Below are 27338 nucleotides of genomic sequence, written 5' to 3' on the forward strand. Positions count from 1 at the left end.
TTAGTTTAGTACTAGGACCACAGTTACTCTCTCCTAGTAGAGTTACTGTGCTAGGACGTATTCTGCTGTTACATTTATTATTTCCAACCGTTTTGCGATAGCATTTTTTAGAATGAAGCGTTTCCCGTAAATGCTGGAAAGCGAAATAATGAAATAACGAAATGGTAAATATTTACCTAAATTGTGTTGACCTTCATAACAATATACTTCATAATGCAAAACACTAGTCACAGTGAGTAATTTAAATATACGACTCCTAATCGAAAAATATGACCACAGTCCAGAATTTCAGATGGATATTAAGCAACCTAAGAGCATATCAGAAGCATTTACTCTAAAATATAAAAAAAGAACTGCAGTCAAAAGTCAAGAATGCCAGCAAATAAAGGACTCTGTCCCACAATCCTTTGTGCGCGTTATTACGGACACGCGCACAAAACTGTACCACTACCACGCTTGTCAAATCTGGGTCAAATATACAGTACGCTACTATCTTGCCACAGATTGTTTAGTAGTGGAGTGTTCGGTGACCATTGAATTAGCCCGTGATTCATATTTTATGTGTATTAATTTATTCATCAATTTTCGTGACTGACAGTACTGCCCAAATTTTAGTCAAAAAACGCAACTGGTGAAACGGAAGAGCATCGCCAGGCGATGGACGCAGGGCTCTTTGGCAACGACCGCATATAGAGGTCAAAATACGCGTTCTATTTTTACTCGTTAAATTTGGCTCTTCCCTTTCGCCCCCTCCGGAATGTTCTACTTTTGCAGCCTAATAGTAGGTTTTTCGAAAAACGTCTAAAAAACACAAGAATTAGTAGAAATGTTCCTGTTTTGGGCGGATTATTGATAGAGAATAATGTCTTTATTACAAAAATGCTGAAAAACCGTGAGTTGTTGCCTTAGTTATTGTTTTATTGGCGAAAAACTGCGAACTCGGCAAATTTGGTTGCACAACTTCCCTTTATCATATACACCCAGCGACACCGATGCCAGCTGACTGTGTACAAAACTGGTAGGAGGTAATACATTTGGGGCGAAAGTATTCAAAAATCAGTTTTTGGATGTTGCAATGGCAGTGGTGGGCCAGGATTTTTTTCCAATTAGTGACGGCACGACCTACCTGTGAAGTATGAACAAAACCAGCCGAGCCGTTGCTGGTGAAAAGTTACCCCAACTTTAGGGTCAAATTTCTCGGTAATGAAAACAGATATCAAAAATTCAAATGGTAACTTTGTGCCCACACTCAAGCTGAGTAGAATGAGCTATGTTTGAAGTGTTTTATCCCAAATTTGTAGGAGGAGATACATTTGGCGCGAAGCTATCCAAAAATCAGTTTTTTGGCTGTTGCTATGGCAACAGTGGTCCAAAAAAAAATTTCAGATTTTTCCTTATAACTAGGGTTAAGGTGTGACCTACCTGCCAAGTTTGAACGAAATCGGCCAAGCCAAAAAAGTCACAGAAGAAATAATACGTGAACACTGGAACACTGGAAATGTACACACACAGACACACACACACACACACACACACACACAAAACGACAAAAGTGATTATAAGGGCAATCCTAGCGGAGCGGATCGCCAATAACCAGTCAACGCAAGGGACTACATCAACTAACTACAACATCATCATCTGTTGCCATAGGTAATCATACGCTCTGGAATTACATGTCCATGTCAGTTTGTTTCTTAATCAGATCAAAGATGGCAGAGTGGCAGCCATTTTGCTTTATAACCATACTAGTATATCTTCAAAGCTTATACATTCATATTTAGCACATACATCATACATATAGGAATACATGTTCATGTCAGTTTGTTCCATAATCAGAGCAAGGATGGCCGACAGGATTTGTCAGTTTTCATCCAAATTTGATACAAACATCATACATACCTAATGACCATGTTCATGGTGATTCGTTTCATGTTTGAATCCAAAATGACCAACTGGCAGCCATCTTGTTTTTTCAAAATGTATTGTTGACATGTTTTTTTTTTCTCTTCAAATTATACATGTTTTGTCCATGTTTCACAATTGCATCTTTCTTTTTGACCATACTACTATTTCATTGTACATGAGCTTGAAAAAATGATATTCAGTTTGGATGAAAAAAATGCATTAATAGCATATTCTTTTTAATTTCTGACCATATGTTTTGACTATTAATTTGGGATCCGTTCGAAGTCATATCTCAGAAACGTACTGACCGATCTCATTCAGACTTTACACAAGGACAATACATGATATTTTACAGATGTGTTTTTTCTTATTTGGAGATCCTAACAAGAATGACCAACTGGTGGCCATTTTACACGTAAATTTGCTATTTTTGATTCTCAAATATGTCAGCAGCTGTTTCTTGGAGATGACTACGACAATTTTGAACAAAGTTGGTATGATGATCATGCATATTGGGTTACATGTGCACATTTTTTTTTTCGGAATTCAAACAAACTTTGCAGACAGACGGTCGTTTTAATTTTTTACATATTTCCCCCTATTTTCTGCAATACACTTATTTTTATTAGCTAATCTTTGTTAGTGACCCGTGATTTTTTTGGCATACCGATTTTGCTCAAACTTGGAAGGCAGGTCACACCATCACCCTAGTTATTAGGTATAATCTGAAAAGAAACAAAATAGTTCACTGTAACCATAGCAACAGCTTTGCGCCAAATGTATCTCCTCCTACAAATTTAGGATAAAACACCTCAGACATAGCTCATACCACTCAGCTTGAGTGTGGGCACTCATTAACAAGAAATTTGAGCCCAAAGTTGGGGTACCTGTTAACCGAGAATGGCTTTTTAACTTTTTTTTGGCTGGGACAATTTGGTTCAAACTTTGCAGGCAAGTCTTACACCTTCACTCTAATTAGGTTGTAAAATCTGAAAAGAAATTGTGGCCCACCATGGCAACAGCCGAAAAACTGATATTGTGAATACCTTCGCGCCAAATGTATCTCACCCTACATTTCTACAATTAAAAAGCATTGACGTTGCTCATTCTACTCAGCTTGAGTGTGGGCACAAATTTACTGTGTTTTTTTTATGTCTATTTCATTACTGAGATAATTGACTTCAAATTTGGGTTAACTTTTCGTCAGCAATTTTTTTTGCATCGCTGATTTTGTTCATACTTGACAGACAGGTTGTACAGTCACTAATTGAAAAAAAATCCTGGCCCACTGCAGCCATGGTTACAGCCAAAAACTGTTTTTTTTTAATACTTTCGCCTCAAATTTATTACCTCCTACCAGTCTTGTAATAGCAGTGTTCAAATGATCATGCTTTTTATTTTAGCTACATTGCACACTGGTAAGAGATCACCGGCTACATTTTTACACCGTATAAACGTAATCTCAACGCAACTTTGAACTTTGAATGAACTGTAAATGCTGCCTTAAATCTAGAAAATACAAAAAACGGTTGGAAATAATAAATGTAATAGCAGAATACGTCCTAGTAATAAAATAAAGTGACTTCTGTTTTTTAGGGGATCGCCAACCAGCCTACCGGCTTGTTACATATTTTCCCACTTTTTCTCTGATACACTTTTACAGATTTATTTGTGTTTTTAATTGTGGTTCAATTTAATTTGGCCGACCAATGGTCAATTTTGAAAAAAAAGCTAGATCACCATTATTACGTGTCGGCAGCTGTTACTCAGACATAACCAGGATGATTTTGATCAAAGTCGGTGGGTAACATATTAATATGTTAAATACTCTTACAACATTTAATTATAATGTACATCTGTCATTGTTTTAATTAATTGACACAGTAACTAAAATTGGACATTGACTTGTTTGTTTTTTACTTTATTTTATTTATTTTTGGGGGGAATGAGCAGTTCTATATTTCTCATGTGTTTTAATAATTTTTCTTCCCTTTTTGCAGCATTTTTCTTTGAAATTTTTATTTCACATTTTTTTGTAAATGTTATCAATATTGGACCCTTTAACTTCATTGTTCAACATTTTCAATGAAATTAATAAAAAATATATCTACTAGAACTGTTCTCTTGTTCACTATATTAAATGGGTAGTGCTGACAGTGCTGGCATTAGGTTAAACCATTTAGCAAAATAAGAAGGAATGTGCATTCATGATTTCTAGCAATCTGGAAAATTATATAATATGGTTAATTTGTATGCATATATGGCCTTCTCCACCCTATGCTATGATCTTCTGACCATATGCTTTGATCTTCCCTACCCTTTTTATTTTATCTTTCCATCTTATCTGTCTCACACATGTAATGATATTCCCACCCTATGCTGTGATCTGCCTGTTTTTACATATACAGGGCAAACCATGTGTAGTTTAACTATGTTTCAAATTATTATAACAGACCATTGTGAAGGAAACGGTTAAGAAACTCACGGATGAACACATGTCTGAAATATACCAAGTAGCTGAACCCTTAAAGGTAATAATTATATTGTATATTATAATGCACTTGTTAGATGTAACTCTAGTTTTCTTTAAATGCAGCTTTATAGTGCTTTTTATATGTAATTCCAATGTTCTTTATAAGTACATGTAACTCTTTTGTTCATTATTTGTAACTCCATTGTTCTTCAGATGTTCTTTATAACTTTTCCTAGGGTATTTTAGTGTGCTTTAAATAGTTTATTTATTCAGTCTGTACCATTCTCTTGCTTTGCAGTAGATATATTGATAAAAAATAAGATAAATTCTAACCATTCAGAAATAAAGTTAATGAAAATACAATGAGGTTTCTATAATAATAAAATTTAAAATGAGATAACAGATATGGTCATAAATATTTTGTTTAAATCATGTTATAAAATGTCAGGTATTATAAGTTTTAAAATTGTGCTCCAAATTTTGTGAATTTACTGTTTATTGGAACGGAAACTCATTGTCTAAATCTGTAACTTAAATTTTAGGTCAAAGTAGAACAAATAGATACAGGACGTGTCAAGCAGCTACGAATACAAGGAATCACACAATCTGTCATGCAAGTACAAAGTATTGCTAATTCCATACTCGATCGTATCAGTGCTGAGGTGGGGACAAAGCGAGAAGCAACACTTTTTGCCAAGAATGTCAGGTGGATGTTCCTTAATGAGCGTGGAAATTTTAAAGCATATGATGATGAAACATGTAGAATAATTGAACAGGCAAGAAATTCTGGGAACCCCCAGGTAGATATAAAAATTGAGAGAAGAACTTATAGAATTGACTTTAAGCAAATGATAGAGGTGGATGTAGAAGATTTACATACAGTGGAGGTTCGACGAGAACTGAAAGAAGGTAAGCATCTAAAATTGTATGATGAAAGCCCAGGGAATAATCACATTTCAATGAAACTTGGTACCTAGATGCCCTGGGTCACTGAAAGACCTGATTAGTATTGGGTTAAAGTCTGTTCATATAATTGAATAATGTTTGGCTTTTCCACCAATATTTTGTTTATGAATCATCACATTTCAATGTTTATGTTGCTAACTTTAAATTTTTAATTAATTATTGCCCATTTTTATTTCTTATACCTTTAATTCTCACAGCACGCTTTCTATGATTCAGTTTGTAATCATAATTTACTGAGATATGTGATAGCCTGAAATAATACAGCAAAAAGTGCCTGCATCTAATATTAACAAAGCAAAACTGTATGAATTTAGCACAAATATGATTTTCCAAATCAAAATGTATAAAACAATTGAATGCATCAGTGACAATTATTCACTTAATATGCAGAATTGGGTTGTAATTTGAATGTGTCATTGGCAAGCACTGCAGCACAGCATTCAACCAGCAACAACCTGGCACAACTGTTACAGTTTTTGAACAACAGCTTGGCATATTAGAATATGAGAGATGTCAATAATTTTGTTTTTTTTAATACATCATTGTATATTTTTTATCTATTTTAATAAGGTGGTCTGGCCCTCCCAGCAAATTGGACCATAATGGCTAGTAATGAGACAGTGAAAGCAGAAGCTTTACCTTTTACTTCTCCGGAATATAAAATTGTTGAAACAAGATTCAAGGCCACATGTCGAAGGTCATATAAAAAGTCATAAAGGTAAATATGAAATGGCCTCAATGACACACTTACTGCTATATGCTTTCAGTGATGTGCTGCATTAGGTAAAAAAGCTAAGAGATACATTTGCACATCCATCCATCAAACATTGTTGATGAAATGAAAGTGAATCATTAATGCATTTGTTGAAACACAAAATTTCCAGGATCCAGACTTTTCAATACAATTTGATTCTTACATGTTCAGGAACAATACACAGACCTGATTAGTTTGGGATTAAAATTCATGCATATTAAACATCTTATTTTCATAAATGCTTGGGGACATTTTGGAAAACTTCATTAATTTATAGTTGAAATTGGTGCATACTAATGATGTAATTCGCATAACTTTACCTATTTTTGACTCCAATGTGAGGTATGTAAATGAGTCTCTAGATGGTAGTTGAGCGCGGTAACTGAGCGTCTCAGTTTTCACGAAGATACAAGTTGAGCGTACGCTCACTGTCAAAAGTAAGCGTGGAGCAAACAATGGAATGCTCGAGTGCGCTCATTTTCAAAAGTAAGCGTGGGGACAAACCATGGAATGCTGATAATGTAATGAAAGCCACGCTCAGTTTAACATGAAGTCGATACAAGTTCGTTTCAGAGGTCCAACTTAAGTTAAAAAATCCAATCTGGATATATCACATATTTACATGAGGGGACGTTTATTAAAACAGACGCAACCATATTTAATTAAATATTCATGCAGTTTGAACCCTATGACCTTGTAAGATGGACGCGTCTGGTAATGAGAGACTACGCTCACTTTTACAAGTAATAGTAGGCCTGGGAACAACAATGGAATGAGGAGTGTGTGTGTCTGATTTCAAGTAACCAAAGTCGCCAGTGTTACCTACATGAAGTTTTTGATTTACGCAAGATAAATGCCGGGATCGGCAACAATTATATTTAATAGTAATAAAGATGCAACTCTAAAATTTGTTTTGTCTTGAGTGTTTTCATTTGTTGCATCTGTAAACAACGCTCAGTGACAACGAGTTGTTGCGCACACTTGCATGAAGTGAAAGTTTAAACACAAGCAAGAAAAACGTTGTATTAATGAAATGTACATTTCCTTTTGCTCATATGTCCGAATCAACATTCATAGATTTACAATACAGCAATGGCAGTAAGAAGTTACACGTCGTGACATGTATGCCAATACGTTTGACGTGCGTGAATCATTCCGTGGTCGTATCAGGGGGAAAATCTTTTCTCTCTGGGTTCTCCACCCTTGTCAGGAGGAATCTCGTCTCGTCTCTCTATATCGCGTCCCCTTGAGGTACGGGATCGGGAAAGTCACTTTAACTTTACAGTCAAATAAGACACACACAACGAAATACGTTTCAGCTCTCGTCTTAGTCGGTCAATCGAGCACTCTATAAGACACGGCGCCCTGGGGAAAAAATCCCCAAGACTATCGCAAGGCTGAACCAAGACCCGCCCAAGACTGGACTGCCTCAAGGCTCGCCCCAGAACTCTCCAGGACTGCCCTCGACTGCCTCTATCGTGCTGTGCTCCCCAAGACCAACTCAAAACTCTCTTTATTCATTTTCAAAACTCTAACCAATTACAATGCAGTAAAACGACTCTAGGGCGTAACCTTCAAGCAAAAAGCCAATCACACTAAGTACTGAATACGTCATATATTTTGATTAATCGTTCACTACATTAATAACTACGAATACCAACTGTCTGAATAGCTGCAGTTATCTGGTAATTAGTTCCAAATCACTGAGCCAAGTTCCGTCCAAAACTTCAAATAGGCCTGAACGATGACAGACATAACACAGCAATTCAGCTAATAATCAGCTAATTAAGTCGGTCAACAGATACGCAAAAACAAATTCATGACAGTCGTACAGTTACGAATCATTTGGGACAAAACTAACGTCAGCGTTGCATCTAAATTATTATATTGTATTCGGTAGTCGACCCCGGCAGTCAAAAACTCCATGCATACAATGGCGACAAAAGTGAGCGTAAAATAATTCTGGTTTCTTGAAATGAGTCACGCATGTACTCCCCAATGTGTAATTCCATTGTTTTCCCACGCTTACTTTCACAGGCGGTCGTACGCTCTCTTTCTATGATCTCGAGTTGGACTCGAGTACAATACAGTACTTCGCATAATTACACCCCTTCTCGATTTTACTTTCGATAACATGTATTTCCACTTTCATCAGTCAAGTATACTTACCTTAATTAAATATAATAATAATAATAATAATAATAATAATAATAATAATAATGTTATTCAACACGAAGAGAGTAATTTTATGGTTGTAAAACAAAAACAGAAATAATACTTCACACAACTAATATCACAAATAGCACATTAAATATAAGCTAATGTTATTGTTTAGTACAAAGCAAGACGGAAGTACAGTTCAATCCACCAGAATCACGAATAAAACATTGAATACATGTAACTAAGAATGGAGGAAAAAATACATGAAAATTAGTATAACAATAAAACTACTAAGCTACTAAATATGCCATTGCATTAAAACTACCTGCAGACTAATTTGGTGGAGTTGCTATGTTTCATCTCTTAAGTTCATACTTGTATGTATGAATTGTGCAGTTTCTATTCCTGCAAAGCTTGTCATAATTAATCGAAATTTTTCGTCTTCATTCATTTTCAAGAAGTCAGATTTTTTGCCCTGTATATATTTAAATAATTTATTACGGGGTATGTCATATTTACTGCATCCTATTAAGAAATGGTACTCGTCTTCCATTTTATCATCTGTGCAGAGTTTACATATTCTTTCGTTTCTAGGAATTGTCTTTTGTCTGCCAGTCTCAATGAGTAGTTTATGATCAGAAATTCTAAATTTGCAAAATAATCGTCTTAATTTTAAATTTTTTATATCATTTAAATAATTCTCCATATTGAAAGTAGTTTTAAATTTTCTGTATGAAATATGACGTGCAATAACAAAATAAATGTGACGAAACAATATTTATTAACACTTCCTAAAACTGCAACAAAATAGCGACGGCAATTATCAATCTATTTGTTGAAAAGGTACTGTAAAATAGTTTATTTCATTCAACATGGTTTGGGGCATAGTCGTTGGCTTTTAAAGTTGGACATCGCGTCACAGTGTCAATCCCCAAACGTATTCCTGGGTTCATGACCTCAGCTGGAATTAAAAAAATTCTACCCGTTGTAACTTCGCATAATCACCAGGCACTAGCATGTTGTCTATAACAGTGATGATCTTTGTCTGAATTTACAGCCAAGGCAAAGTTAGCTTGGACTTTTTAGTTGTTGGACAAGACAAAATAAACGCTAATGATTATACATTTCGACAACAAACGCAATCAAAGGCGCCGACCACGTGCGTTGGAAATAAATAGAACACGTTGCGACAAGAAGTAACACCTGCTGCCTCTTTCACTAAGCACACGAGCGCTATTTCCGTATATTGAATACGTTGGCAAAGAAAAAAATCCGGAAAGAGCAAGTTTAAACATCAGACTAGTAATATGAGTTTAAACACAACATAAAAGCAGTCTCACAGTGAATACTAGTAATTATATTGCGTGAGTACGGTTACTAAAAACCGCGAGTGAAGGAGGCTGATGTTCTATTTATTTCAAACACGCGTGGCCGGCGTCTTTAATTGCGTTTATTTTGTATTTTTATTTTCGAAATGTATCACTGGCTGCGTTTGTTCTGTACTGTCTCGCAACTGAAAGTCCAAGCTGACTTTGTTTTGGCTGTAACAACAAATAAGCCGATAATTTGACGTGCGGCAAAACATCGGGGCTTACGCATAGTCACGCTGATATTTTAATGAAAACTCGATATTTGCTTGGCCGTATTTATCTAACAGGCATGGAAACAGATTTATTAATATATATAATCCTCCTCATCCCACCCATACTTGGGACTCTACTGGATAGTTGTCTACAAGTGACGGAAACAGACATATCCATCTGTAATATAAAACGCCGCCGATTACACATAAACAATACGAAAAGGTGGTCACACCTCGGTCGAGGTGTTAATTGGGTTGCAAGACTTCAATTTACAAGTAAACTATCTCAAGCATTCAATTGTTTGGTTCCATGCCCAATTTTGAAAGTGAGCGTACGCTCAACCATTGAGTCTCTTTTTACCTCCATGGTTAAACTCGTATCTTCAGAAAGCTGATACGGGAAGGAATACTTTTTTATGCGTTCTTCTTACAATATCATAGGGGTTAAACTGCTTGAATATTTAATTAAACATGGTTCATAATAAACTGAGCTTAGTTCTCCCCACATTACCAGCATTCCATGGTTTGTTCCCACGCTTACTTTTAAAAGTGAGCGCACTCTATTCCATTGCTTGGTTCCACGCTTACACACTCAAGACAAAACAAACGTCAGAGTTGCATTTTTATTACTATTACATATATGGGTACTTCACAGTCCCTCTACTGTGGTTACTTGAAATCAGACACACGCACTCCTCATTCAATTGTTGTTCCCAGGCCTACTATTACTTGTAAAAGTGAGCGTAGTCTCTCATTACCAAACGCGTCCATCTTACAAGGTCATAGGGTTCAAACTGCGTGAATTGCGTGAATATTTAGTTAAATATGGTTGCGTCTGTTTTAAGAGACGTCCCCTCAAGTAAATATGTGATATATCCAGATTGGATTTTTTAACTTAAGTTGGACCTCAGAAACGAACTTGTATCGACTTCATGTTAAACTGAGCGTAGCTTTCATTCCATTATCAGCATTCCATGGTTTGTCCCCACGCTTACTTTTGAAAATGAGCGCACTCGAGCATTCCATTGTTTGGTTCCATGCTTACTTTTGAAAGTGAGCGTACGCTCAACTCGTATCTTCGTGAAAACTGAGACGCTCAGTTACCGCGCTCAACTACCATCTAGAGACCATTTACATACATGCCAATATGCAAGGCACACAATGGGAGTATTTGTAGTTAGTATGTCTGTCTTTATATGGGTTTGTGTGTGTGTCTGTTCCACTGATATCTCAAGAACCACATGTTGGCTTTTTAATGAAACTTGATCGTTGATGCATTGGGCTGATTTTATTCAGGTTTTAGTAAGAACTCGTGCTTATTAATTACCTAATTTGCATGATAATTAGCTATATTTTAGCTGTTCCATGATTGTTCCACTGATATCTAATGAGCTACTCATTGAATTTTGGTACTTGGTACTTAGATGTACTAGACTGGACAAATTTGATTACTTTTTGGTAAAAAATTTTGCATAATAATTGTTGGCTTTTCCACTGATATCTCGAGTACAATCATCACATTTCAATGAAACTTGGTACATAGATGTCATAGGACAATGCACAATCCTGATAGTTTTTAGGTTAATATCCATGAATATTAATTATTATCAACTTTTGATATTTCAAGTATATATTAATCATTCCATTTCAATGAAACTTGGTACATGGATACAAGAGGACTATGTAGGAACCTTATACTTTTGGGGTAAATATTTATGCATATTAATTTGCATAATTAACCAATTTTCAGCTTTCACACTGATATCGCAAGTAGTTTTATCCTATTAAAGGGGAGCAGAGGTGTGGCTTTTGACACTCTGTACATGAAATTTGAGATCTATGAATGAATTCTGTCGATAAAAACAACTTGTATGTGCTGCGAAATGCCCTAAATATCGGGTATAAAACGGGCTGTGAAGCAGACGACAAACGTCCGCTTTTCCTGGCGTCATTTCGCCTCTAGAGGGCCAGTCAGAAGATGTCATCAGTGAACATTGATAATTGCAGCCATTCATGCTAGTACGTCAATCCCATAGAAATGCTACTATGAAAGACCTTGTTAACTGACTACTTAAAAGTTGAAACATGGCGAAATGTTGTGCGTATGAATGCCATAACGATTCATGTTATGTTTCTCGAAATCCCAGATAAAAAATCACGTTGTTGGTTGCGAGAAATCGGCAGAAGAACTAAACTGAAAATGAAGACACGTACAGCGCTCTAGCTATAGTAAACAGTGAGTAAATAAATATTGTTTGAGTTAAAAACTTAATTAGAAATACGCTAATATCACTTGAACTACAGTAATCATTTCGCCCAACTTCCCACTTTTAATCGATCGCTTAATTGCCGACCGCAATGTATTTTTCACGACCGGAAAACGACCGCATTTTTATCGTGATTTTTCTCTCACCGACTCATTGAAAACACCGACCGGTCGCCCAAACACTGGTCACTAGCACAGGAGTGATCGAAATAGTGGTTTTGAGTGATACAGTTTGGGGATACAACGGGTACTAACTATTATTAAATTCTAAACTACTCTTCAAATCTATACCACATTGTATCGTTCGCGGACGAAACTTTACCTGCGTCCAATATTAAATAACTGACTTTGCGTGATTATTATTATTATTATTATTACTAAGTAAACGACCTCAAAATATACTAGTTTGCGCACAGCACCGTCAGAACTAATAACAATTTTACAAGATCGACGCGCGGAGCATGAAAGAAAAAGATTTCTAAGGTAACCCGCCTGTTCAGTGCGTGACTTGAGGGTCAAACTTCGGTCAACACACACTTGATGTCAGCATCGCTGCGCAGTAAGTTACGCAATGAATTGCGTCCCAAAATGATGTCGTTGATCACTCAGTCTTTTGCAAAATATTATAACTAGTTTCCAAACTTTTGATGCAGCCAGATTTATTTAACTTTGTGGCAATATAATCTTTTTAATTTCCCAGTCCTTTCTGTTCATTCATTGTCTTGACAATATATGTGAATTGCTGTGCGAGCTTTTTGTACCCGACCGCGGTCAGATGGCGTCATGAAATCTATGCATAAAAGGCGGGCGACCTGCGGCTGTTTGATTTCCTACTTTCTCCTAAGCTAGCGATTGGTGAGAATGGTTATTAATATATTACCCGATGTACTTGTAAATCGGACAGTCATACCGCAATTGTGTTGAAACATTTTTGGGGCAGTAAGTAACGTCAGAATATTGTTTAAAATAAAATATTCCATCCCAATCAAATCTAGGTCAAAGGGTCAAATTGCGTGCATATAATTATAGATAGTTGTAAACTAAATATATTTGAATGTTTGACGGCTAATCAACGTTTGTGCAAACCAGAATAAAAGGTAGTGTATACAATACCGATATGCCTGAGATATCATGGCATTTGTTTACAATATTGTACCGGCTCTAGTATTGGACAGTCACACAGATGAAGTTGTTCGCGAAAGATACAGAGTGGTATAGATTTGAAGAGCCGTTCAGAATTTATAATAGTTAACACTCGTTGTATATCCCCAAACATTTTGACTACTCCTGTGCAGGTGACCAGTGTTTGAGCGAGCGGTCGGTGTTTTCAAAAAGCGAGCGAGGGAAAAAAAAAACGGTAAAAATGTGGTCGTTTTCCGGTTGGAAAACACAGTGAGGTCGGAAATTAAGTACTGTGGTTCAAGTGATATTAGCATATTTCTCATTTAGTTTTAACTCGTACAATATTTATTCACTCACTGTTTACTATAGCCAGAATGCTGTACGTGTCTTCATTTTCAGGTTAGTTCTTCCGCCGATTTCTCGCAACCAGCAACGTGAATTTTTATTTGGGATTTCAAGAAACAAAACATGAATCGTTATGGCATTCATAACACAACACCTTTCCATGTTTCAAATTTTAAGTTGTCAGTTAACAAGGTCTTTCATAGTAGCATTTCTATGGGATTGACGTACTAGCATGAATGGGTTCAGTTATCAGTGTTCACTGATGACATCATCTGACTGGCCCTCTAGAGGCGAAATGACGCCAGGAAAAGCGGAAGTTTGTCGTCTGCTTCACAGCCCGTTTTATACCCGATATTTAGGGCATTTCGCAGCACATATAAGTTGTTTTTATCGACAGAATTCATTCATAGATCTCAAATTTCATGTACAGAGTGTCAAAAGCCACACCTCTGCTCCCCTTTAATGAAACTTGGTAGATAGATCCTCTAGGAGAATGCACAGACCTCATTAGTTTTGGGTTAAAATCTGTTAATTCCTTAATTAGCATAGTAATCCATAATTGTTTGGTTCTAATCACATTTTAATAAAATATGGTACATAGATGGTCTGTAACATTGCGCTGACCTTATTAGTTTCACACTCGAATCTGTACATTACCTGATTTGCATAATTAGTCATCAATATGTCAAGGACAAGTAATTTTTAATGTCTCTTCAATACTTTCAGCACAAAGGAGTCGTTTTTGTGTGTTTGTCTGTGCGTGCGTTTGTGGTGTCAATGTTAAGATGACTTTCATTTAACTTTACACCTACTAAGTGACCAACCCTCAACCATTTTCATATTTTATATTAATATTTAATTGAATTTTAGTCAAGTTTGGGTAGCTTAAGGGGTAAGGTATGGTACAGTTTATATTAATATTAATATAATTGTACAATACCTACCCATATACTAAACCTAAACCTTTATTTAATTAAACTTCAATTAAAACGCAATTCTATGTTGAATTGCATTGTAATTGAGTTTAATTAAACTTCAGTTAAAATACAATCATGTGTTTTATTCCAAACACAACTATATTAAAATTTAATCCAATGTGAGTTGTACAACGATGATAAGATGTGTATGTGTGCACTTGACGTGTTTGTGTGCACTTGGCGCATATGTGTTGTGTGCTTACATGACAAGTGAATTCCTACTCTCAAGCCAATGTCAAATTCAATATTGGATCACAATTTTAAGAAGTATGTGCCTTGAAACTAGGTTTAAGGATGGAATACTTTTACCCTTACCTTACTAGTAATTAAAAATGTTATCGCAAATTGCAATTCAAATATCTTTCATAACTAAATCTTTCAACTGACATTTTTGAAAACCGCTACTTTAACAGTTTTATATTCTGCAGTTTATATCGAAAAACAGATTGACAGTGATTAAAACTTATTGCAGACTAATATAAAAATAAAATATTTTTACTCTTTAATGCTCTAAAATATGCACACATGTCAAAAATTCGTTCTACATTGAACTCTTTTCTAAATTGTGTTGAAGATTGAACGCATACAAAACCCAAGATTGTATCGACAATATGTAATCCTTAAACAAACCATGGATGCTAAGAACAAACAAGGAACAAACAACGAAAGGGTTTTATATCATGGCACAAGTAGTGCCAGTGTTGGTAAAATCAACACTGGTGGTTTTAACAGAAGCTTTGCTGGTAAAAATGGTGAGTTGAATTAGTTTATAGATGTATCATTTGATTTTACCAATCTGAATTAATACTTGGTGCGAGTGTGTGTTACTGCAGCATGATTTGATAAATCTTACTTTTTGTTGATATGTATTTGTGATCGTAACAGAGTGGGCCTCCTCATTCCAAATAGGCCTACAATGAGATAATTGCAAAAAAAAAGTTTTAATTTGTATCTGGATTTATATAGTTAGAATTCTGTACTAGTGCCCTCTAGCAGACAATTTATTTGGAGAGAGGGAATCATATAACATGTAAATGTGATTCTAAATAAGATACTTTCAAATGTAGGCATGCTTGCAGTCTGTTGCGAGCCCGAATCTGGCCGATAATGTGAGGGCGCTCACACTGATTGCAGTCTGTTGGGGTTACAGGACTTTTGCGTTTATTTTTCAAGAATTTTTCGTCGGAATCGTAACTGACTAGAAGCAAGTCTATTTCAAATGGATAATCATGAAAAACTAAAGAGGACTTATTGAAAGAAAATGTCCTCAGATAATTTTTGTTACTTTTGTTACAGCAACTTATTATGGTGCTGGCAGCTATTTTGCTCTGGAATCCAGCTATTCAGCAAGTAACACCTATTCACCTGTAGATCCTAATACTGGTCATAAGCATGTCTACCACTGCAAGGTGTTAACTGGTGAATTTACTACAGGTAGCCAAGGACTGCTTGTTCCACCATCTAAGAATCCAAATGATCCAACAGATTGTTATGATAGTGTTACAGATAATGTCCAAAATCCTGTACTCTTTGTTATCTTTAACGATGCTATGGCTTATCCTGAGTACCATATTACTTTCACATAAAATATGGTAATAAAAACAAAGGATGTTTTATGTGAATATTGCAGCTGTAGTAATGTGTAATTAGATCAAGGTGATTTACGAGGTTAGCAATTTTGTTTTATAAACATACATTCTATCTATGTCACGATTCATCACCTGATAAGATAAGGTAAAAATTGTTGTGGAACGTACCTCAGAAACATTGAGTAATGTCCAATAATAACAACAACAGGACAACAAAACTTACAGAACTAAAACAAATCAAGAATTTAGAAAATAAATTTTGCAAAAATGATAAGAATAAAAGAATCATTACTTGAAACAAAAATAACTCACCCATGCTAAAAGTCAAACTGATTATCCATTTCTTAGTTAATCTAGTATTCAGCATCATAGTATATAATTTAGAGACACAACTAGAAATGGCAATGCCCCTGTAGGTTACCTGACTTCAAAATAATGAGGCTACTATTCCAATGAGATGGCAATAAGCCTTAATTTAAGACTTATGTGAGCATTTTAGTGAGAGAATTAATAACAAAAGGAGCCCCATGTTTCAACATTTCATTTGAAATCATATCAATGCCTAAAGCTTTACCTGAAATCTTGATTAAAAAGTATTTGTAATCATCTAAACTTTCCATAATATTAATCTTATTTAGAATAATCTGTTAAAAGCTATTATCTTCCAAGTTAACTTTATTATTTAAACGTTTGAAGTGAAGTTCCGGCAAGTAAGTAAAAAGAAGTTCCATCAACAAATCTGGAAATTGATATTTTTGGTCAATTTCCCCCAAAAATGTCAGACTGATTGACTTGCTATTTTTCATGTAAGTACGTAGGCGGACCCACTGTGTAGCCTGTTGATGTGGTAACATTATCTTCAATTTTCTATTTTTAATGATTTTTTTATTATTTTTTAAAAAAAAATTTGTCCAAATCATAATTCTCTTCAACTGTCACATAGATTGCTTTCATGTCAACTATAAAGTTACCTGATATAACCCTCTCCCTAATTTTAAGATGTTATTTTGTTGATTTTTTGTGGCAGAAATGCTATTTTCTATTAAACTACTGGATTGTTTCAGATGTGAAGGTTCCTTATTGGTTGAAGATAGTAATTTGTTCAAGTGCTGTAGATTGAAAACGTTTTACTTTTTTGACTTCTTCTTGAAAACTAAAAGCCTGATTGCTATGATACCTGCTGTATATGTACCTCACTTAAATTTTTTTATTTCGTGAAGGTAACTTGAATTTAGATGAATATTTTTGCCATTTGTGGTAGAAAGGAATATTTTTGACTTGTTGATATTATACATATAGGTACTACAGTTGGACCTCAAAGATTGTTCATTTCATGATGATATCTTCAATTCTCTAATTTTGATATATATTTGTGTCATTTTAGATAAAAAAGAGGCTGCTTTTTTCGTAACTAATTATACTACATATAAAATTGTCAAATATAATAGACTGTTTCAAGTTCATCATTGTTTTTTATCTATTTAAGATTTAATACAGTTTCATTTTCCTTTCATGCGCAGGTCATGTTTGGATAAAAAGATCTATTACAGCCAAAACAAAGTCAGCTAGGACATTCAGTTGTGAGACATGACATAGAACGCGTTGCGACGATGAGTCTCACCTGCATTTATCACTCACGCAAACGCACACAAACGTGCTATTTCCGTATATTAAATACGTTGGCAACGGAAGGAACAAGTTTAAATCATCTTTGTATTAACACAACTTGAAAGCAACAGTTTCACAAGAATATATGTTTATCAATCATCAAACTAAACATTCAATGAAGTGGACTGCGATGGTTACGTGGCTAAGTTGAAGGACATGCGACAGTGTTATTAAGCTCGTCTACTACACGTTCAAGTATCCAACTTTCCGATAAAAAAACGTGATTAGTATCAGCAATAATTTCCAGTACTGGATATTTGCTTATTATTATTATTACTATTCTTTGGTGGCCCACGAGCTCTGTTCCTTGTTTGCACTTTATCATGTTCACACAAACTGATTTTTCTTCGGCAATGTAATATACAAGTGCGTTGGGAAATATGTTGCGTGAGTGAAAGAGGCTGGTGAGACCGTGTCACAACGCGTTCTATTTATTTCCAGCGCGCGTGGTCGGCGCCTTTGATTGCGTTTATTTTGTATTTTTATGCACGAAATGTATCACTGGCTGAGTTTGCTTTGTCCTGTCTCACAACTGATTGTTCAAGCTGACTTTGTTTTGGCTGTATATATTCAGTTCATGCTGAATAAATGATAAGAGAAACCACTATCTCCCTATCAATACACCTTAAAAATGTTGCAAATATCTTGTTAACATTCTTAGCAGTGTTTATGGGCTTTGGCACTTTGAATTCCAATTAACAGCTGGTGCCCATGACACAACCACTTCCACCAGCGGTGCTGAGTTAGTAAAAGTCAGATACAGTGTACACCTGGTTTTTTAAATGTTGTATTTCACCCATGTTTTGAAGATGAAAATTAAATTAAATGTGGCTTAATATCACAAGACGTCCACATTTGAAGTACAACTGTTTACTAGCCCTGTTCTTAATGATGTTGCAGATGGCTTAATGACAATACTTCTCTGCAAATTTCCAACATTTGAATGCAATCACAGCAAAGAATCTTCTGGAGGATATTGCAATGTTCTAAAGAAAATTGATAAGATGTATTTTGGTGTTTACACCAAAATAAATCTCAAATATTTGTCCACATATTTATTCTCTCAATTTAACAACTTGTAATGGTTGAAAATAATTAAACAAGAGTTGTTTACACCAAAATAAGTTTCAAATATTTGTCCACATATTTATTCTCTCAATTTAACAACTTGTAATGGTGTAAAATAATTAAACGTGAGTTGTTTACACCAAAATAAGTTTCAAATATTTGTCCACATATTTATTCTCTCAATTTAACAACTTGTAATGGTGGAAAATAATTAAACGATTGTTGTTTACACCAAAATAAGTTTCAAATATTTGTCCACACCTTTATTTCCACAATTTAACTATTGTTAATGCTGGAAATTAATTAAATCCGACTTGTTCACACCAAAATAAGCCTCAAATATTTGTTGATAAATTTGTTCTCTCAATTTAACAACTTGTTATGGTGGAAATTATTTAAATGCGATTTGATTGACATTATTCGAACTTACCAGCCGACAGTGCACAAGAGAGTATCATTATTGAGCTAAAATTATTAACAATAATGTGTCTTGACATTGGGATTAGGGTTGAGTCAGGTTTTGTCAACGCAAATGGCAACCACCAAATTGGTTGAGACTCAAGATGTACAAGTGGGTTATGGCATACATATAGTTTACACGATGAGGAAACACCAAATTGGCAATATTATTGACAATTTTGACTCAATAATGGAAATGTGTAGTATGTCTTTATATATGCACACTATATAGTCTCACCAAATGCAAAGATAAGTTGTCAGTCCATTGTCTACATAGTGATAGGTAGGACCCAGGTTCAAAATTCATTCCTGGCCGTCTTTTCTCACAATGAGATTTTTATATGCTAAGGAGAACTGTTCTCCCCCAATTTGTGTGGTACAGTGGACAAAACAGTGCGCTAGAAACTCAAAGATTGAAAGTTCAAATCATGGACTGGACACTCCAACAAAATATATAAAAAATGTTGAAGGCATATACAGCTTAAAGCTTCAGTCTATCAAGAACTCAAGTCAGCTCAATAACAGGACACAAGAATACTACCTCACATGGAATTCGAAGCTAGTCACGGGCGACGAAATACAACACGGTTAACAGTTGCATGTCACATGCACACCAACAGACACAAGGATCTTTGCTGCTCTTCCTTTTTTGTATTGGCCCCCTAAGGATTGCTAATTATCCCTTTCTAACTCTTGCCGCCCAAAATAATAGATTGCCCCTTTTAGTATGTATTGACCCACAAATTAATGAATATTCATGATCACATGAATTCACGTCATGAATAAATTAGCATAATTAAAAACAAATATTGCATTGAGTGTAGGTACGTCTTCTAAAATTATGCACTACATTATTTTCCTCTGTTGATTAACGTTCTTAATTCATTATGCGACAAACCACAAATGTGCCATACGCTTTTAATACAAAGGCGGCAGTGAGTAAATGAACAAACGTGTTGCATTGTGTCAAATGCAGTCATGTCCCTCAACAAAATGTGGTCATTAAAACATGTCCAGATTGGTCAGAAACATGTCTCGACTATGTTTCTATGAGGTGAGATGTTTTAGACATGCCCCAAAACCAGGCCAAAAACATGTCTAGGGCAGTGTGCACTCTTACTGAAATATGTTTGTAACATGACTGATACATTTTCTCTTAAAATCATTATTCCAAAACTTGTTCCGGACTAGTTTGTTTTGGTGCAGGCAAGTTTCAATCCATCTTTGCCAGCCAAGGACCAATTATTCGGCCTAAGCCTCAACTTCAACCTTTGGCAGATTTCACAACAATTTACTGTATGTCGCACAGCCTCAAACGATTATAAGATTCACTTTAACTCATTTACCCAATCAGAACTTGAAAAGTACAATCGTTTCCTAGATATGAAAAATCTCAAACATGTCTCAAAAAGACTTATAATATTTTTGCACTCAGAGGCACAATCCCATGAAATCTCACAATATCTCACAAGATTATGTGAGATCTTGAGTCAGCCATGATGGATAGGTGAATATGATGTGGTAGCATTGGCACAGAAATGGTGAAATTCTGTCACTAAACTGCTTTTCATCATACCAAATTGTCAGCAACCAATGCCTGAATTCATCTGGAACTAGATTTGATAAGCTGCAGTTACTTATTATAGACAGTTTGAGTCCTTAGAAATACAATGTTTCTATCAGTTAATAGCAATAAAGAATAGATGTGATAACTACTACTGCACAAAGAAAGTTGATAATGGCTGTGCTTTTTACTTGTAATTATTTTTAGAGGTATTAAAGCCAGGGGCTTTAACTTGATATTTTGGTGTATGTGTATCTCATTTCCAGTACGATTGTCTTGTCTACCCCATTCTAGCAGTGAAAGAACCCCCTGTCCAGTGTGAGTTCAGCGGGAGCCCCTCGCAATAGCAATAAGCAGGCCTTACACTAGTACTATGACACTCTTGGAAACACTTTGTAAGACTTTGGATGTAATTCAATCTGGAACACCATCTTCATTGGGCTGAGATTCCCGACCAGCGACAGTGACACCACTGAATAATTGCCATGTAACATGATCTGACGTTCATGTATCTGTCCAGCGAGGTCAGTGATTTCACCGCAGGACTTGTCATTATAGCATTCTGGGCTTGGATTGTGGATAATAGCTTAGCAGGGCATCTTCTTCATGGATTCCATCTATTTAAGAAAGACCGAATAGGAGTGTGAGAATGCTCGAAAATAAGGCAGTCAAAAAACTCCTTTGTGAACCAGAATATTTCTATATTCTTAACTGGAGTTTTCTTTTTGGGTAGGGCTAAAAGATGCTTCACGTACAACGCTAACTTTCGAGTTCGCCTTGTGCAATACGGAGAAGAAATCAGCGTGCTTTAACATACGGGCTGACATGATGAAATGACTGACAACGAAAGACTTTCTTTTTTTTTTACCTCTCTCAGTACATGAGATTGAAGAATATATTTGTTCGAATGCGTACTTCCTCTGGAGTGCTGAGCATCATATCCACAATAAGTTATCTGTGTGATTCTTGGGAGGCATCAGTGATTGTCTCCCTAAGAAACTTGACATTTCCAGGGTTTGTTTGCTTAGCCTGAATGCCGACGTGTCCTTCCAATTCTTAAACAGGATAATGTAGTGCGTGTTGAAACTGACCTATTTCCAGATTTCTGTAATTGAGGGTGAACCCTTTAATTCACCATCTGGTTCCCACTTTTGTCAGGCTATATGTAGTCAGTATGTATAATTATCAATCCTCCGCTACCTAATTTCGCTGTAGAGTTTAAGTCTGGCATAGTTTTCATCATAGCAGCCAGCACGACGTTCGTAATTTGTGATACAGCATTGTCTTCTTTATTGCAGTGCTGGACGCAGATCGTCTCGTCGTCACAAGGAATAAATCTGTGATGTCCCTTGTAGTATCAATCAACAATTCCAACAGTTCGATAATCGTTTCTACAAACATGCTTTGTCCAAAATTTGACCTCTGTCCTAGCTTTCCCCAGAAATGGTTGACATTTAACTTTGCAGGGGCTCTGAGGCCTGGATTGGGAGTTATCTTACTTCTGTCCAAGACAATACCTTCTCATTCGTGGTAATTTTGGATGTAAATGTTTGGTCTTCCTCGGTCTGGCACCACTATGATTAACTGGAAGACTCTTGTTTAATCTTTAGAAACATGTTGATGTACTCTGTGAACAATCCTCCAGTCTCAGGGTTGTATGCTGCTGACTCATCGCCAAACTTCATAGACATTGGTGATTTGATAGCCCACTTCAGTCTTTTCCAACTCCGGAGTGCACCAAACAATTATATCTGCTGATGTACTTTGACACCGTGCTGACACCCGTTTTGATTCATGGTTTTCAAGCATTTTGAACATCGGTGTGAACATCAGTTTGTTTATTGCCTTGAAAGGTAGAACTAGTATATACAATCTCATCGGTAAAACACACAGAAGCTATCATAATGCTATAGCTGAGGGAAGCATTTTCGGTGAGATCCATCATCATCGATCTAAATGCCAGGCAACACTCCGCGAGTATATGCTAATCACTCAAAAAGTACTTGAGGAGTTTGTATTAATTATAGATTGCCTTTCTTGCCTCCTCCTTCATATCGTCTGAGTCAAAATAATGAGCCTCGGGTATCAGACCTCTGTAATTGTCTCTAATGGTTTTCGGAAACGGGTGGGAAAAAAACCTTTGTGTAGTTCGTCTATGCCAAAGGTCTTCAGAAATTTAGTTAGAACATTTATTGACAGCTTGAATTTCCTCCCCATGGCTCTATCTGTGCAACGGATATATAGTTCCATGATGTTCGAACCATTCAAGATGTCTTCGGGTAGTATCTTGTGATCGTGAAATATGTGTGATGGTCATCCCATTATGCTCTTTTTCTGAGGCCACTTGCGAGGTATGTGGACCATTGAATATTAATGTTGCTTATATATGAATATAGAACAAAAGTGTTTCAGCAGGTATGAAATTTCATACTGTAATATCCCGAGTTTTGTATATATTCATAAAATATATCAAGATGATTTTATTGTTAAAATAGATAGATATACCCCCCCCCCCTAATAGCCATTAACTTATGGCGCAACTGCACACCTCTACGCCTTTATACATTTATATATACCTTAAAAAATACATTTGCTGCCCCCTAGTGAAAAAAAGGCTAGCCACAGCCCTGGAATACGTACATGCTTACCTGTTTTATGTGATTTGTTTATCGTTTGTTATGATTACTGTACAATAGTGCAAAGTACCTAATCATGAAACGAATCATTTGATATATTTTGTTGTAAAAAATGATAATGTCAGTAATCAGTGTAAATACATTTTAAAATGTGTCTCTATTACGAGCACCTGTCAAGTGTTTTTCAATACATATTTTTTTGGTGGAAACTCTTTTCAAAATGTGTGTCAGTGAAATCACTTTTCAAAGTATTGTGATAGTAAACACTTCATTAAAACATGTCTTCGATTGAGACATTTTCTACGGGATGTGATTATAAACACTTTAAAGCACTTTTAAATGTGTTGTGATAAGTGTTATACACTTCTTGCAATTATATAGCTTATAAACAGTTTACGTGTTTTTAAAGTGGGACAAGCTTATAAGCATTTTAAAGCGGGGGGAGACAGGTGACGATTCTCCTGCTTTAAATGTTTTATCACAAAACAACTGTATTGTAAAATAACTCGTTTGCGATTTTAAGAAAAACACTAAATGTGATTTTAAAGTGGGGACAAAAATGTGGCATATTTTAAAACACCCAGATGTACAGTTCACCCTGGGATTATTTATGTCAGTATACGGGAATACTTTGAAGGCTATCTCACAAAACGAGATGTAAGCTTGCCCATATGACAATTCAGAGAGCTGATGAAAATTATTCAACAAATCTAACTTCTAATCAGGTATGTTTTGTATTTACGCTCAACCGTTTATCATGTAAAGTTATCAAGTGTAAAAATAAAAGTTCACGGTCATCACCACTGTTATGCGTAAAATTCCGAAAATCGAATTATGTAAATATTATATAAATATTTATATACATATATATTTCTATTTGTAGACAACAACAACAAAAAACATTGGATAAATGAAAAATAAAACTATCGCTATCTTCATCTGTAGACAGGTTCACCACACCGCGGAACCCAGCGCCAGCAACTTTGCTTTGAGTATAGTACTTTCGATTATGGAACAGAGATTAATGAGCTCCACCAATACATTCTTCAGGTTTTACGAGAGATAGATATTGAGAAAATTGCGATCTGTTATACAACGTTTAGGCATATCAATCCAGAATCCGTCGGCATTTTCCCATGATATATCCCAGCGTGTTATTCCATAGATTCAAGTCTCAGCCGAGTCTGTGTATCGCTGCCCGATATTTGTCACTACCTTCACATGGAATGGATTCTTAATTATCTCAAATCATACAGCGACATATAGAATGAACAGTTACAGTTTTTCAATACGTCCTGTATTACATGCTGTGCAGAGGGCGATGTAAATCCATGCATTCCGAAGTGAACTCTTTCATGCATGCAAATTTAAACAACATTTATGTGAACAGATATATCTAAAACTTCGGCGCACTCAATTTACCTCTTTATGACACATATTTTCACTCACGACAGATGAGCAATTCTGATTTTGAATCTGATAAGAAAAGAGTGACGGAATATACAAAAAGTGTACAGACTACTCATTGGAAGGGAAAAAGAACTAAACAAAAAACAAAAAAATAACAAAAGTGTACTGTATTTCCTACTATTTATTTCCAGCAAGGGAATAAGAATACTGTAATAGAGTATCAATGGATGTTTACATGAAATTGTGTATCTTTTATCAAAGACTTTCCTAGGTTTATGAAACTTTCACTAGTACAGTGTTAGCCGTTGTAAAATAAAAGTTGAGTTGATTGTATTACACTGCATCCGAGAAAATTCTCTGGAACTTAGGGATAAAACCTGGGACCTGGTATTAAGACCGGTTACACACACATCAAATTCTGATCAGCAGAATAACTGTGGAAAATGTGGGTTGCAACACCCAGTAAAACAGTCCAGCGTATGGGACAAATGTCACGGATGTGGAAAATGAATCATTATCAACGTGTTTGCCGATCATCAAACCCCTAAACAATGCAGTAGTACGACCAAACGTGAGTACACACAGTAGCACAAAATGACGAATATGATGAAATACAACAACTTGAGCAACTCTTTATTTGAACAATACAGGCAAACCGACTAATGTAGGAGGCTCACAGTGGAATGTTACATTACCAATTGGTACCAAGCATGATAAAATCTCATTTAAAAAGTGATAACATACTACATGTTTTGTAAAGTACGTAAAGCTCCTTCACTGTCCAAGGCCAACATCAAGTTATCAACATATGATGGATCAGAAATCAAAGTCCCTGTATGCTGCAAGTTACGCATAAATCATGTGACTACCAAGTTGAATTTATAGTGGCTAATGTGAAGACAGAAGCTATTATAGGTACAAAATTTAGCGTTGATCTAGGCCTACTGAAGCGTATTTACAACATAAATGTGGCACAAAGCCCACTAGTGAATCACAATCAATTCTTGATGAATATAAAGATCTATTTCACGGGATTGGATGTCTCAAAACACCAGATCATTATATTAACTTGAGAGACAACGCAGTATATCCTCATATATCCTCCTGGAAAAATGCCAGAATCTTTGAAACCGCATCTCAAGGATGCGTTGTCCAGATTGCAACAACAGGACGCCATCAGCAGCGTGGGTGAACCAACTGACTGGGTAAATCCAATCGTGTGTAAAAAAAAGCAGATGGTAGTATACTGATATGCCTAGATCCTAAAAAACATAATCAAGCAATAGAACGCGAACACTACGAATTACCACCAGCAGATGAAATTAGTGCAAAGTTAGTGGCACAATATTTTTCTGTGTTGGATGCCTCTGGTTCATTTTAGCAAATAAAACTGGACATAGAAAGTTCCAAACTTACTACGTTCAATACCTGTTTTGGTCGTTATCAATTCAACAGATTACCATTTGGGATCTCAAGTACCTCAGAAGTCTTTCAGAAAATTTTAGCACAAAATTTAGAAGGTTGCTGCAACTCAGTAGATGATATCTTAATATATGCAAAAACAAAGGTAGAACACAATAAGAGATTTTGCAAAGTTCTTGATCATCTTCGTAAAATTGGATTACGTCTAAAACAAACGTAATGTGTTGTTGGTGCAATGGAAGTAGTGTATGTGGGTTTACTGCTAACACAACAAGGCGTCAAACCCAACCCAGCGAAGGTGGAGGCGATTATCAAAATGCCACACCCACAAGACAAACATTTGCTAATGAGATTCATGGGCATGATACAGTATTTATACCAAACCTGTCTCAAATAAGTGCGACACTACGTGAATTACTACAGAAAGACACTAGTTGGCATTGGGATGGACCGCAAAAGAAAGCAACAGAAATTCCCAAGACAAAATTAACAGAAACACCAATGCTTAGTTATTATGTTCTACACAAGGAGTACACAAACTGTTACAGCTGATGCGTCCAATGACGGAATCGGAGCAGCATTACTTCAAGAAAATCATCCGATTGCATTTGCTTTAAGGGCATTGACCCCATGTGAACAAAAACTACTCGCAAACATAAAAGGAAGCTTTTGCATGTGAAAAATTTCATATGTACGTGTATGGGAGAGATTTTAGATTAGTATCGAACCACAAACCATTAGAAACAATCGCTAAGAAACCAGTTTTCAAAGCACCGCCACGCATACAACGCTTTCTACTCCGTCTACAGAAGTACAGACATACGTGCACGTGCCAGGGAAACAGTTCATTGTTGCCGATGCTAATCTTTCAAGCCAAGAGGAAAGTGACATGGAAAAGGAAGTGAAATGCCAAGTACACTTGCTTACAAGCTCACTTGTATCGAAGCGAAATTAAAAGAACTTCAGACTGCA

General features: G+C 35.8%; 2 protein-coding genes across 2 annotated transcripts in view; both read left to right on the plus strand.

The window, feature by feature from the left end:
* Window positions 1-15262, plus strand: part of LOC146737999 (protein mono-ADP-ribosyltransferase PARP14-like) — a 38476-nt gene extending 23214 nt beyond the window's left edge. The window contains exons 8-11 of the mRNA XM_085504661.1: window positions 4359-4436; window positions 4921-5287; window positions 5915-6062; window positions 15125-15262. Coding sequence (XP_085360787.1) covers window positions 4359-4436; window positions 4921-5287; window positions 5915-6060 — 591 coding nt within the window. The 3' untranslated portion in view covers window positions 6061-6062; window positions 15125-15262. The remainder of the gene's footprint in view (window positions 1-4358; window positions 4437-4920; window positions 5288-5914; window positions 6063-15124) is intronic.
* LOC100377289 (protein mono-ADP-ribosyltransferase PARP15-like) lies at window positions 15126-18939 on the plus strand. Its single transcript, XM_006822554.3, has 2 exons — window positions 15126-15302; window positions 15847-18939. The coding sequence occupies exons 1-2, from the start codon at window positions 15182-15184 to the stop codon at window positions 16134-16136; spliced, it is 411 nt and encodes a 136-aa protein (XP_006822617.3). The 5' UTR covers window positions 15126-15181; the 3' UTR covers window positions 16137-18939.
* The last annotated feature ends 8399 nt before the right edge of the window (window positions 18940-27338 follow it).

Source organism: Saccoglossus kowalevskii, chromosome 10, assembly GCF_978046115.1.
Source record: "Saccoglossus kowalevskii chromosome 10, keSacKowa6.1, whole genome shotgun sequence".
NCBI classification, from domain to species: Eukaryota; Metazoa; Hemichordata; class Enteropneusta; family Harrimaniidae; genus Saccoglossus; species Saccoglossus kowalevskii.